Here is a 15,050-nt window from a genome sequence, read left to right as displayed (position 1 = left end):
AACTTGATTCTGAAATTTTGATACAAGAATAGATACAATTGTGCATAATGTTTATTGTAAATTTATTGTTAAATATCATTTCTTCATGAAGAGTTGAAAGATAGTGACAGATATGAAGCAATTTAATTATTTTGGTTCCATTAATGTCTACATTTTAAAAGTGTAAGTGAAATTAAAAGCCAATATAAATTTTTTTTGGTGGAAACTTAAATAAGTTAAAAACCGCTTTGATTATTATTTTCACTCTGTTTTATATTTAAAGCCAAAAAAAACTTTGAAAATCGCTAAATACAAGCCACTGTTATAGGATGTATAGTCAATGAAAATTGAAGAAGAAAAACTTTGTTGAAATGTTTGATTAGTGATCACACAAAAACAATAACATTAAAATACTAAATAGACACTGAATGAATTATTTTCTCATAAAAAGTGAAGTATCAATCAAAGCAATATGATACTCGTGTAAAAAATCATAACTATTTGCCAAAGAAAGTTCGAAAAAGGAGGGGGATAATTTAACAAACTATTTGGTCTCCAACTTTTTGGCTGGTCAAAGATAATCAATATGATAGGTACCTAAGTCATTTTTTCTTTTCTTTTTTTATCATATAGCATTTTGCTGTTTTTTTTTTTATCAATATAGAAATAATTAATAGGATATTGACTGAAGCTAGTAGACAAAACAGATTTGAAAATCTAAGAGGTAATATTAATCAAATAGAATCACATATTTTGCATCAAATAACAATTATACCAAACTGACATGAATAAAAACAATAAATAAATAAAATACAATTAAAGACTAGGTTTAAATGGCAAAACATACAAGGGGTTCTACAGGGAAAAAGACAATGGTCGATAAATTTTTGTACATCCCCAATGATATGATGATACACAAAATCACCACTTCTGTAGATTACAATTAGTGGTTGAAACATTTGGACACTCAACTTAATAAACCAACCAATTAAAATTCAATAAAAGTCCCCAAAGTTGTTAAGCCAACAACAATATTTATCATAAACTTTGGGGACTAGTGTAATAAACAACCCATTGTCCCCTCCCTCTCTGAATTTTTAGGTGGTTAAAATGTAGAATATTCTTTCTAAAACACAACCGACGACATTAACACAAAAACCTGACAAAGTGTTTTGGATTTTCATCACATTATGAAGAAAATTTTTATATTTAAATTAAAACACTAAAAAGATAAATATGATTAAATATAACATCTAAAGCAGTAAACTAAATTGTAGTCACACATTATGTGTGTTAAAAAGAGAAATATCAGTTTGTTATTGAATTTTGTTTGTTTGGAAGGATTCTATAAGTAAACTATTTTGAAAGCACAAATATTGATAGTTGAATTAAATATTCTAAAGAAAGTGACATTGGTGTATATTCTGCAAAACATTCATTTCTTTTCCCCGGCTGCAAAATATTTCATTGTCTTCTCTCCCAATTTTTTTCCCTAAGGAGAGGTAAAAAAATAGAAAATACTCTACCTTTTATTCATTTTTTACCCCTCCCACATATTTTTTGAGTTTTTCCCCCCCCCCAAGGAGGGTAAAAATAGAAAAAATATTTTCATACCTCTTTATTTTTCCTCCTCCTACAATTACACCCTTAACCCCTTTAGCAGGGGATCCAATGCAGAATATACACCACTGTAATTATAATTGAATTACATATTCTAAAGAAGGTGAGTTATAAAAAGCTCAGTTAAAAAGTTTGTCTAATTTCTGTTTATCTTCATTATTCTTCCTTTTTTCTTCTTCTTCTATCAGGACTATTTCTTTTTTGCAGGTACCTAGAAAAATACAAATAAAACATCAATTTTGGTATACCTAAAGACAAAAGACCTAATGTGTACATAAACGCGTAATTTCCTAGGTCTTTCCTATTGATGCAAAATGAAAATGAACAAGCTTTTATTGCTCTTTATTTTTATGCATTAATATGAAGGCAAAGTGGGTATATATATGGTAAAATACTACTTCCCCATCCCTAAATTTAGAAGCAGACGAAAATCAAAAACCGCCCAGGGCTTTTTGTAAGTCAATCATAAATAATAATGTGAATAAAAAGAAAAGCGATATTTAGCAAACAGCCGTGGGCGGTCAGAATCAGCTGAATGTTCATTATGAAAAAAATTTCCCCCTTTTAGAAATAGAAGGATTCATCTTTCATGAACAAATTTTTTTAAATAAAAATAAAATTCTATGTAATTTTTAATTAAAACATTAAAACGAAAATATCTAATCTAATATTCTTGTCCTAAATATGGAAATAGTAAAAAGTAAAAAAATATTTTTTTAATAATTTTTAATCCTCCCATTTGAAAAGTAGTGGAATAGCAATAAATTTTAGCGCGGCAACAGCGCTGAGTAGGCCTCTAGGCCCACTGCCTATTTTCGTCTTCTAGTTGCTTCGATTCCTCTCTTTTATTTTTTTCTCTATGGTTATCCCCCAGATGCCGACGGCATGAGCTAAAAAACTGGTTTTGATTTTATGATTGTACATTTTTATATTCGAAGAAAACTGTATGTACGATGCTAGACATAATTTTTCAGTTTGGTTGAGAACCTGTTCTAATCCACCGGATATTAATAATAATCAGTTTCGAAGCGATACGAGAATAGTTATTTCTCGTATCGTATTATAAACGGCTTTCCGCGGATATAGAATGAACAATCATAAGATTAAAACTAGTTTTTTTAGCCCCGGGGTGCCGAAGGCACCGGCTAAAAAAAACTAGTTTTAATCTTATGATTGTACATTTCTATATTCGTAGAAATCTGGATATAATACGATGCTAGACATAGTTTTTTCGTATGGATGAGAACCGGTTCCTATCCACCGGATTCGAATGAATACGAGAAAAGTTTTTAAAGTTATGTTCAATCTTCACCTGTTAAAGATTTATCTAGCTGCATTGCTTTATTAAAATCCTCTTTAGCTGCTTCAGGATTCCAAGCTCCTGCGTGCGCTTTGCCGCGGCGGAAATAAGCCTGAAATGAAATTAATAAAAATAGGACTACTTAAAAAAGAATAAGCTAAGACGCAGGTCTAAAAAACCAAAACTATTTATATTATATACAATTCAAAAATGAAATGACTACCTAGGCCCAAACACTAAGAAACAATAGCTACACACACACACAATTCAACTGAATATGTAACACTTTTCTGTAATAATTCCACAAAACATAATACCTTAACATTATCAGGTCTATGTTCAATAACTTCAGAAGTGTGTGTGATAGCCTCGTAATAATCTCCAGATTTTAGCCTGCACTGTGCCAAGTTCATCAGTAGGGGGATCTTCAACTCAAGAAGTTCCACCCACTCGGTGTCTCCGGGTTTTTCCCTGAGAAAACAAAATAACATTATTTCACAATTAATAGTAAATTTTCTAATTTCTTATTATACAACATTTGTAGAAAAAAGTATTTTTTGTTTCCGTGATGCTTTCTTTCAAACCTGTTTAATTACCACTAACTCCCCCACCCCTATATTTTTTTTTCATATGAGGCTCTTAACTCAAACTAACCTCAAAATACAGTTGTTACAAAATTAGATATTTTGTATAAAGAAAATACCATTTGTAGAAGAGGATACCAATATCAAGATATCGGACACTTTTTTAGCTCTATCATAATTCCAAATAAATGTAATTTTTGAAGTTTGTATTGAAGTACCTAAGCATTAGTTGTTCTAATCTGGATAAGGCAGCTCTGTACTTTTCTTCTGCTCCAACAAAGTTCTCCTCCTAGTAAATGTAAACATATAAATCAAACGCTTTGTTGCAGTCTAAAAAACATATTTCAAATATATTTATAGAATAGTTATTTCTCGCATCGTATTATAAACGGCTTTCCGCGGATATAGAATGTACAATTATGAGCCGGTGACTTCGTCACCTCGGGGCTAAAAAAACTAGTTTTAATCTTATGATTGTACATTTCTATATTCGTAGAATGCTGGATATAATACGATGCTAGACATAATTTTTTCGTATGGTTCCTATCCACCGGATTCGAATGAAAACGAGGAAGATAATTATGTTCATCAACATAAGTGTACAAAAAATATTATTACACATAACCACACAATATCTTTGGCATGGTTTGGTACTTCATAACCTGGGTTGGCCGTGTTAAAAACTGAAAATACCAATAAAGATAAAAGTCATCACCCACCTTAAAGAGTTTATTTCCTTGTTCTTTGAGTTGAGGCACTGAATCAAGTTTCTCGTCTGCATCCATTTGCCAAGATTCCTGATATTATTTAAGGAATTAAGGGCGTGCACAGGATTTTGTTAAATGTAAGGGGGGGGGGTTTAATGCAACAATCTCGTAATCAATGTATAAATGGCACTTAAAATTCGAATTTTGATCTGAAATTGTGCATGAGTAATCCTTGGTAGGTCTATTTTCCCTAAATTGAAAAAAAAAGTTGAAAAAGTAACGGCTAACGGCTCAGCCGTTTAGCCGTTTTTTGGCTATTTTTAGGGCAAATCTTCATAAATTACGTAGAAATCAACTTTTTGAAACATATTTTTGCTTTAAATCATGTGAAATGATACAAAAAAACATTTTTTAGATTTCTAGTACCAGCAATTTCCGGCTAGAACCGTTTGAAAACGTTTTGGATCGGAAAAGAGCATTATGTGGAGAGAAGTTTCGTGATGGATTTCGCTTGAAAATACCCAACAAATGCCTAAACGGATGAGCCGCCAGCCGTTAGCCGCTACTTTTCCAACTTTTTGTTCGATTTAGGGAAAATAGACCTACCAAGGATTACTCATGCAAAATTTCAGATCAAAATTCGAATTTTAAGTGCCATTTATACATTGATTACGAGATGGTTGCATTAAACCCCCCCCCCCCCCTTGTATACACTCTATTTGCACAATAAACAAGGATGACAACATCCATAAAAGCGAAGCTCTGAAACGGTAGGACAAACGGACATTAACACTTGTATAATGTCAGAACTGAATAATCAGAATGCTAATGTATAAGAGTCAAAGCAAAATTGTAAGTAAATTTGTTGAAAAAACTGCTTGATACAGGATACTGATTATGGACATACTTACATTTTTAAGACTTGATTATAGAGTTGCTTCGCTTATAACATTGTACTTTGTTGTCCCAGGAATCAGTATACCAAAAATCAGACCAATCGGATAATTAGGTCACATACAAATTTGTTGTTAAAAATGTAAAAAAAATCAACATGTTTAAAATGGACGTACGGACATTCTGGTATGGATTATAGAGTTGCTACGCTTTCTAAATCGTACCTAACTACTAAAGGAATCACCATGCAAAATTTGAAATCGATAGGACAATTCTAACATGTCTAAATTAACGAAAAAAGCTATCCGTGACGGACGGACGGACCCTAATTATAGAAAAGCTTCGCTTTTAAAAATAATCACACTTTTTTATTACTCTAGAAAAATAACACACAAGAAACAGTAATTGATGGAAAATAAGTAAATCTTAAATTGGCAGTAGAGGAAGATTCAACATATCAAATAAACAGTTAAAAAAATATTAAAACCCAGTACATTCTAAGAAATCTTGAATTATTTTAATGAAAATAATACCTTGGTATATTTCATTGTCTCACCTTTTCATATTCTGTTTCCACCGCCAATAATTCGAAAATAAATTCTAAGTCTTCAGGGCTCTGTTATGTATCATTGATTCATTTTTAGATAAAAAAGGTATTTTTATTAAATTTTCTTTTTAAAAGTTTACATGCAGTAGTTCGGTTTCTGCAATCGAAAGAGTCAACCCATAAAAAAATAAATATCTATGTGCGAAAATAAGGAATTAAATTGTTATAATTTGAATCTTACGCCTAAAAATACCATAAAATACTCAAATATTAATATAACATCATTCATGTCAAGAGGAGCTTTAAAGATAGTTTTAGGAGGTGCATTTCCAAAAAAAAAGAGACCTGCCCAAGAAAGAAGAAAAGGCCATTCTAGGGAACTAAGGAGCTAAAAATTAATTTAGAATTTTTATAGAGAACCATTAAAAACAACAAAACAGATCAATGATATATTCCTTCATAAGCTCATTTAGATCATCATGTCCCAGACCTCCGGCGGCCATGGCCATACCACAAACATGTGACGACTGCAAAATAAATTTTTAATTAAGTACCTACCGATGAAATAAAAGTTTCTACCTTACTTTCATTTAAATATACAAAAAAATATCCTTTTATACTCAGAGTTTTGTTTTGAACTAAACATTTAGAAAAAGTAATAGTTACCTTATGTGAGTGTTTGCCCTTTTTCTCTCCAAATGTTTCTCTAAATGTCTTTGCTACGAGAGGGTAGGAATGTGTGTATACTCTCTGCATAAATATTGTTCTTGTTTTATTTCGAAGTCAGTTTTCCTTACAAAATAAGGATATTAAATATTTGATAGCCAATTTTCGTGCTTTTAAGAGAGAACTTGTATCTAAATAAATTTGATTTAATAGAACTTTAATCACGTCACTGAATTTATACTAAAGAAGAAATATTTTCCTTAGTTTTAAAAGAGGCAACTTCTCCTATTCTCATTGTTCTTAAAGACATCTCCCAACTTTCCATCTAAATAAAATTCAACGATTTTAAATAAAATACAAAATATCGTTTGATACTCAAAACTTCAGGTTGTTTGAATATTGGAACAAGGATGAAAACATCCAGAATTAGCGAAGCACAAAAACTCAATAATGAGAAAACGGACAAGGAGATTTAAAGTTTTTTTTTTATAAAATCAAGATAGATTTATTGCAGAAAAGCACCTAAGCTTTCCGTGTATATTATAGTTTTTAGCATGACTGATAGACCGACGGACTAAGTAAATTACATACTGGATGTTCATTGATATAGGGAATCTTAACAAAAAAAATCAACTGTCTATCTTGAATAGCAAATGAGAAAAACCACATTTACAAACAGACTAAGTGACTTATAGATAGCTCCTATAAATATTAAAAATTTTGTCAAAATTACTAAAAAAATGCGAGACTTAACAAGGAATTATACAAAAAGTTCACTAACATAGACTGTTGATAAAATTTCTGTACCTTGAATTTCTTTCCAAAAATAAGTTCCATTGGTTGGTTCCATTTTCTAGAATCATCCAGTATTGTACCAGCTTCATCCATTAGTTTTGCTACATAGTGGAACTTTACCTGATAAATATAACCTCTAGGTATATTATCTAAATTTCAATATTCGTTTAAAAGAAGTTATTTTCTTCTAATGTATTTATTGCAATATATGAGAATAATTTTTTTTTTTAAATATTAATTTTGTTCAAATTATAATAATTTTTTTTTCATAATTACATGCATTTGGCAATTTTTACTCCAAAACTTTATGGTAAGATTACTATTATTATGCAATAAAATATACCTTCATATTACACATTTTACAGAGCAATAAGTAAGAAAAAGTCTTAAACTAGAACTTTATTATAAAATATACCTTTGTACCATTAGGAAAATCAGGAACCTCTCCCTTTCCTGAATGCAGAACCTTTTTCTGGATTGGTAGGTTGGGATTTGTTGACATATCCTCCCGCATTTTTATTTGTTACTTTTTCTGTAAATTTTAAAAAATGATAAAGTAATAAAAAATATATTAGGTACATATAATCACATGTATAGTTTGCAAAAGTAGTGTAAAATATGGTGTAATTGGTGTACTGTGTCTGTTTAAAGTTATCTCATGTTCTCAACATTCATTTTACGCATAATACCTTAAAAATTTATGTGGCAAATAAATTTTTCTTTTTCTTGTTTTTTTAATTAATTTTTCCGGATCATGGAAAGAAAATGAAGTAGCGGGTTTCGTCGTATTTTCACAGTAACTTTTGATACGTTATTTTAGTTTAAAAGCTGTGAAATGCGACGAAACCCACCATGAACCATTCTTCATTCTAATATACAGGAAACTCCTTATCCACGTGTCTTGCCCAAGCATGTAGTCCACCAATGACATCCTTGACACCAAACTTCAACCCTTTCCTATGACAGTATTGGCTAAATGCTGCACATGCGCGCTGACTATCATTACCACGTCGGCATATAAATACAATATCCTGGTTGGATGATGAGGATAACTGACTTTGCTTTTCTATTTGTTCGTCTGATTGGAAATGGTCTATTGGAATGTTGATACTTCCTACAAATAAATCATGATTAGTTACTATCATTTTTATACTTCTTCCTAATTTTTTACCCCGAGTTTAAAATTTAAAAAGGGAGGGGCGATAACACATTTTGTGTACCTAATATTGAAAAAAAATTTTAAACCAAAAACATTGGCGTGATGCGCCCAAAAACATTTTTGTTAGGGGTTTTCAAAGGTTGGGAGGGTTAATCATCCCTCCTGCTCCAATTTGGACGTCCCTGAAGTATTTATGCTTTAGTTTATATTCTGGTTTTAATTCTTTAAGGTTCCCAACTCTCATTTATGACTATTCTTTTGAGAGAAAAAAAATACCTGGCAAAGCAACAATTTCAAATTCAGTGTCCATCCTCACGTCAACCAGCAAAAAGTCACCAGCTGGCAATTTGTCCCTAAGCTGGACAGCTGATATTCTCTGCTCTTTGTTGAGAATATTGATACCCTCGTCTTTATCTGTTGCACCAGATCCGCAGAATTGGACATAGTCAATTAATTTGTTGATTTGTCCTCCTTCTTCAGTCCTGAATATTACAATATTTTTGTCATGTAAGTACACATTAATTTTAAGATAATTATAGCAATTTGTATGATAGTTAACATATCTTTTAAATGGCAAGTAATTCTTTTTAAAAATATTTAGTTATTACAAACTTTTTTCCTCTAGAGGAGGACTGGAAGTTTAGGAAAATAGCATAAAACCATCGCGTGACCGAGGAGAAGCTTCACTAAAAAGGAGGGCCACTTGGTTCAGCCGTTATTGAAATCTTAAGCTTTAAACAAAAAAAAACTTAAAACTTTATATAATAGGATTAATTGGAAAATTAGAAGATTTTTATTCACTTTATTAGAATTATGCATTATCATAAAAAATACCTAGGTCTCAGTTTGACTGTTCTGAATCTTGACTCCAATCCATCAAACAGAAGTAGTTTTCCACTTAAGCTCGAAGCTCCATGCGCGATTATTTTTATTGCTTCCAGTGCCTTAAACAATCATTTTGTCAATTACTCCTTTTCAGGCCTCTTTTTAAAGAGGGTTTTATGTTTAGGCGAGTTTCTAATCCCTCTACCCCTAAAAAGAGTTTAAGTAGACAAAAAATATCCAGGACAAGTTTAAAGCTTCCCTAACAATTAGGTATGGAAGACATATCATTACAGCAGTTTTGAATTCTTGAGTAAACGGTATGAATTTTATTTGATAAAAACTTAAAATATCAATAAATCTTGAATAATGAAAGTTACAAAAACAAAAATAATAGCGCCCAAAACATCTACCTGCATAACCCCAATCACCCCAGGGATGGCACCAAGGACACCACCATCACTGCAGTTAGTTACAGCCTCTGGGGGTGGTGGGTTAGGATACAGGCATCTGTAGGTCGGACCACCTAAAGTCAGGTTTTATTTTATGAACAGTTTTGTTTCCAATTATTCCTAGACGTTATGTTGAAAGAAGGACAATTTTGTCTTTGAGAAGAACAGTTACGTCTATCTGATCATATCAGTAAACGGTAGGTACAAAAGTAGTTGTATCAAAATAATTGTAGAACATTTAGTAAATGCAATGTCGTGAATATAACTTAGTCAAAAACAATAACATTCCATGCCTACAAAGAAGCTGCTCTAATGAAAAATTAATTTGTTGATTTACCTTGGAAATTGTAAACCGTCAGCTGACCCTCCCATCTAAGGGCACTGCCAGATACCAGAGGTTTTCCCGTCATTACACACGCATCGTTTAATAGGTACCTAGTATAAATGATAATTCTGTCATAAATCATAAATATGATCTGGTTTTATTAAAATTAACAGATCACTGTTTTTTCAAATGCAAACATACAAACCCACTTAAAAGTCCAGAAATAAATTTTTTATACATTAAGCAAAAAAGGAAAAAATGAAAATGGCCAAGATATGTAATTCATATAAACAGACACAAAATATATTCTGATTCTTCTAGCTTCAAGAAATTTGCAAATCCAATGAAAAATGACAAAGATGCGCAAAATTGACAACACTATCGTGTTATTTTGACAGATAGACATCAAATTACTGCATAGAACAACTGAAAATAATTTTCTATCACTGATTTCCCTAAAGAAGGCATATAAATAATGGTGTAAGTTAATTTAAAATAACAATCACTTCGTGACCCAATTCCCTTGAACAGGTATCATTTTTACGAATTGTTAGAAACTCCTGTATTTAAAACTTCAGTAAGAATCTAGTCTTACCTAGTAGCAACATTGTCAGTGCAGTCAAGAACAACATCAAAGTTCTTTATAATGTTCAAAGCATTCTCACTGTTTAGTGCTGTATGGATGGGAATATACTAAAATAAATCAGTTTTAGACACAGTTTCTTAAGGGAATTTTTAGGATTAGCTTAATACTACCTATACCTTATACTATAATCATAACTCTTGTGATGTAAATGTACTCTGCTTTTGTTAAGCTGACGTTTTTTTCCCTCCTGGCACATACTAAAGTTCTGTTTTTTTGTATCCATTTGACACAATTAATAGCTTAGGTATTTTAGATTAGTTTTGACTAATATTGTTATCGTTACGCTTGAAATTGAAATGTGAAGACAAATAAATAATCAGAAAAATAGTTGTATTTAACTACAAAATAGAAAAAAATATCAACCAGAAAAAAAAACAAGTTAGCAATATTTTTGATTTAAATATACCTAACAATAAAGCATTATATGCAAAATTAAAATAATTTCACCATACATAATCAAAGTTTAAACAATTTTACAATATTTTCACTAGTAATGTTAAAATATTACTGCACATAATATTGTCATTAGATATTATTGGTTTTATATTCCACGCAAGATAAATTTCAGGGAAAAAGGGACTTTTGTGTTACTAAACCAATACAAGAAATCCATAAAAAAAGTCCCGATAAACTTTACGCTATATACTTTACAATTATGAGACGAGCGATTATAGGCCAATTATAAAGTATCTACCTACGCTTTAAAAAAATGCAAATCTTAATGGGATATAATTCCCGAATAAAAGAACTTACCTTAAGATTATGATTTAAAGCTTTAAGTGACTTAGCAAGACTCACACACTTTAGTTCATTAACTCTTGCAGTAGTATGCATTATCTGTCTAAAATATTGTTTGCGTTAAAAATTACGCAATTGTATTTTGATGTAAATCATATTCATTTTGAAAATCGTAATAAAAATTGATTGATTGATTAGCCATATTTTCTTATTGTTTGGACCTAAGAAGTCATGGATAGTACTTATATTATGTACGTGACTATTGAGTATCATTCTAAACTTACTAAATAGTTCCCTTCTTACACAACCAGGGGAAGTTGCGTGATTATTATTGCGAAGAGAAATTCGAGTCAACACAAATTACTCAAGTAAGGACTTATCTAACTCTTCATTTATAATAATAAAGTCAGTGAAAATAAGGACCGGATGGTGGATAGTTTTTGGTTTGTTTGTTCATTACATTAGGTCAGGTTAGGATAGGTTATATTGAGTACTGCAGATATACTGCAGCGTTCAAACTTCACGGGTTCGTCAAAGGAAAAAACTACCCTTCTTCCCTTATTTCTAATTTATTTCAAAAATAAAGAAGAGGGGGTGTATAAGTGCTAAACCAGGACTTTGCATAGAGCACTTAGAGTAATTTAGACTCGTTGTTAAGACTTAAATTACATTACTATTAATAGAAACGATGCATAACAATTAAGAATATCCACCTGTGTAAATTAGAAACATCAACAGTATCAAAATCAACAAGGCCTATAGTTCCAACACCAGCACCTAATAACATATATGTAGGTTACAAAGTAATATCTATTTCTCGCATAGCTTTTATTGATTGATTGATTGATTAGCCATAGTCTCTTAGGGTTTGGACCTAAGTAGCCATGGAGTAGGCTGAGACACTTTTGTATAGCCACTAGGGCTATCAAGCTCCACGTTCAAGCACATTATGACTTGACCCGCTATCTCATGAGAGCTACTCATTATTACCTCACCCTCGCTGAGTATGGCAGGTGTCCCAAATTTAATTAAGTCACAGTAATGAATGACGCTCTCCGCAGAGGAGCTTAGGATAAGGGTAGTACTGATATTATGTACTTGACTATTAAGTATCCAAACTTACTCAATAATCCCCTTCTTACACAACCAGGGGAAGTTGCGTGAATGTATTCAACTGAGAAATTCGAGTTGCCACATGGGGACTAGAACTCGAACTCTCATCACCGTAACTCAGTGCGTTACCACTGAGCTACGACGCCCCTTAGCTTTTATGTAAATCAGTGGTATCCCTCTAAGATCCTAGTCGAGCAAAGAACCCTTCCATCTTATTTTACATTAAATTGAAAATCAGAGTGGTTTATTTTTCATTTGTTTCTATATTACTTTAGGTCAGCTTAGGTTAGGTTACATTGAGTACTGGGTAGCCCTTCAACGTTAGGGCACCGCAGGTATGAAGCATGGAAAAATAACTACCCCAGCTTTCCCTAATATATTTTGAAATAAGGAAGGAAAGGGAGGGGGTCAATGCCTGTTGGGTTCTTTGAGGGAAAGCACAAACAAATCTTATTCCCACCTGCAAGAAAAACAGCCGAGGGACATCCAAGTCCACCACACCCAACCACAAGCACTCGACTATTCTAGAAAAAAAACATCTTAAGTATAAACGGTTTTATGATACATAGTAGGTAACCCTTTTTTACACAAAATAGTTTTTGAATTGATAGTATGTCACTGTGTGATATTAAATGCACATTAACGGTCAAATGGCAGTCAAAAAAACTTAATGCCTACACATGCAACCAACAATAAATACTCTACAAAATTTTTAAAAATCTTTTATTCTATTTTGGATTAAAGGTACCTACCTTTAATTTAAGTTGTGACTTGACTCTAAAATCCGGAAGGATAATCTGCCTGGAAAATCTTCCAATTTCATCATTTGTCAACTTTTCTTCGTCCTAAGGGACATAAAAAAACATAAGGTACTTTAAGAAGGTTACTTAGATACTAATGAATAATAGTATATTGCATAGAACACTCTTGAATAGGTACCTGACTAATGGATATTAAAATCAATAAGAATAAATGAAAAGAACACAAAAGAAGAAATACTTAAATTTTATTAATCTTTTTTTACTGCTATTACGAGAAGAGAAGATAATTTAATTATTATTTATCGCAAAGTACTATAGACGACAACTTTCTGCGGATATTAAACTAAAAAATTATCAGATTAAAACCAATTTTGTTAGCCCAGTTGGGCCAAATAATCGGGCAAACTAAAATTGTATGATTTTATGATTTCTATTTTAATATTCGTTGAAAATTGTCTGTAATGCGATGCTACATTAATGATTTTTTAGTATGACTGAGAACCGGTTCTAATTAAGCGGATATTAATCGGTTTCGAAGCTATACTGGAATACACTATTACTCACCTTGCGATTATCATTTTGCAGTTCTAGAGGCAATTTAGCTGGTTCAACTTTTTCTATTGCTTCATAAATCTTCAATTTTTCTGTCAAAGCTTCGATTATGGAATCTTTTTCTGCTAATAACTTTTTCATATATCTTAATTCTTGCTCTAAAGCTTCCATTTTATATTTATTTCACTGAAAAAATATACAAAATAATTAGAAATTCATTCTTTAAGAGGCTCTTCGATATTAAATGAAAAGGTAAAGTTACTACTTTCAGCACCATCTTTTTTCTCACTTTTTGCTCCAACTTGACTTGCAGATTTCTTAACAAACTTGGATTTATCACTTTTCTCTACTCCCGCAATTTTTACTTTTGTAGCGTCCAATTTTCCCGCCTTTTTCCCCTCTGCCTGCATTTTTTCTCTGTAGTCGCCAAAATGTGTTCGCATCAGCTGGCGCATTTTTATCAGAGGTGTTTTGGGGTTCTTCAACGTTTTGATGGATTTTTGTACTTCTGCTGTGCGTTTCTCATTCAGTTTTCCGGAGTCCAGACTTAGTTCCAGCTGTTGGACACACCATAATACTTCCGTCTAAAATTAAGAATACATGTTCATGGAGAGATTGGCGTGTAACTATTTATCCTGCATATTTTCCGTTAATTACATTATAAAATCATTTCAGAGTGTTTGGACCATTAATAATATGATATTAAAGGTAGCTGAAAATGGTTGGTTAACAGGTCTTATTTCCATGTATCCCTGGACCAAATCTTCCTTTAACTGAAAATGTTGCACACCTGACAAAGCGGCAATACGAACCATCTTTTAACGTCTTTAGTTGTGACGTGGTGTCTGGCTGAGATTCGAACCTATTACCTTCCTGACAACGAGCGGATGCGCTACATGTTATGCCACTTTCACAGGTTAAGCAAATATTGTTGGTTTAAAAGTTTTTAATTTGGGAACATAAGAGAAAATTTAAATATTCAAAAATATAATAAATTCCTTTAGGTAGGTATATTTATTAAATAAATATAATTTAAGGACCTGAAATTGCATTTGGTCTAAACTGTCTTCCATTTTTGATTTTTCATAAATCTGAAAAACATTGAAATATTACGATTTATTTTTAAGTGGGGGAGGGGGGGGGGGGGGTTGTACACAAGAGAGTATAGTTTATTTATCTGAAAATCTTAAAAATAAAGCAAAACTTACGATTTTTGCTTAGGGAGAGGGGATTTTCCCTCCATAGCACCTAGGTGGAAAATGTAAAGTTTAAAGGTGCTATTCACATTCATATCAGAGATTTAACAAAAGGAATGGATCGTTATCTTTAATAGCAATCCCGTAGTACGGGCTCAAGATCTATTTCCAATAAGTGTACAAACAACCCCTCC

At 31.8% G+C, this 15,050-nt stretch overlaps 3 protein-coding genes across 7 annotated transcripts; all 3 read right to left on the bottom strand.

Moving 5' to 3' along the window:
* Nucleotides 1-7: 7 nt before the first annotated feature.
* LOC145313519 (AH receptor-interacting protein) lies at nt 8-7,633 on the bottom strand. Of its 5 annotated transcripts, none has more exons than XM_080152956.1 (12): nt 7,508-7,633; nt 7,105-7,212; nt 6,559-6,622; nt 6,298-6,383; nt 6,089-6,158; nt 5,641-5,702; nt 4,203-4,280; nt 3,702-3,772; nt 3,217-3,370; nt 2,912-3,011; nt 1,666-1,810; nt 8-1,403 (listed from the first exon to the last, which is right to left on the bottom strand). In XM_080152956.1, the coding sequence occupies exons 1-11, from the start codon at nt 7,604-7,606 to the stop codon at nt 1,719-1,721; spliced, it is 984 nt and encodes a 327-aa protein (XP_080009082.1). In that variant the 5' UTR covers nt 7,607-7,633; the 3' UTR covers nt 8-1,403; nt 1,666-1,718. The 5 variants fall into 5 exon arrangements, with proteins under 5 accessions (XP_080009082.1, XP_080009081.1, XP_080009086.1 ...); XM_080152955.1 differs by having other exon boundaries at nt 8-1,376; XM_080152960.1 differs by having other exon boundaries at nt 8-834.
* Nucleotides 7,606-13,831, bottom strand: Uba4 (Ubiquitin-like activating enzyme 4). The gene is made up of 11 exons (XM_080152953.1): nt 13,673-13,831; nt 13,100-13,192; nt 12,808-12,871; nt 11,948-12,011; nt 11,250-11,337; nt 10,446-10,543; nt 9,863-9,960; nt 9,487-9,599; nt 9,086-9,195; nt 8,528-8,733; nt 7,606-8,206 (listed from the first exon to the last, which is right to left on the bottom strand). Exons 1-11 carry the CDS (start codon nt 13,829-13,831, stop codon nt 7,962-7,964), a joined length of 1,338 nt encoding a protein of 445 aa, XP_080009079.1. The 3' UTR covers nt 7,606-7,961.
* On the bottom strand, nt 13,831-14,829 carry LOC145313525 (UPF0488 protein CG14286). Its single transcript, XM_080152967.1, has 2 exons — nt 14,701-14,829; nt 13,831-14,244 (listed from the first exon to the last, which is right to left on the bottom strand). Exons 1-2 carry the CDS (start codon nt 14,731-14,733, stop codon nt 13,876-13,878), a joined length of 402 nt encoding a protein of 133 aa, XP_080009093.1. The 5' UTR covers nt 14,734-14,829; the 3' UTR covers nt 13,831-13,875.
* Nucleotides 14,830-15,050: the final 221 nt, after the last annotated feature.

The sequence above is a fragment of the Acartia tonsa genome, chromosome 3 (assembly GCF_053477335.1).
Source record: "Acartia tonsa isolate MP-2025a chromosome 3, ASM5347733v1, whole genome shotgun sequence".
Classification (NCBI taxonomy): Eukaryota; Metazoa; Arthropoda; class Copepoda; order Calanoida; family Acartiidae; genus Acartia; species Acartia tonsa.
The sequence above is the reverse complement of the archived record's forward strand: the minus strand, read 5'-3'. Positions and strand labels throughout refer to the sequence as shown.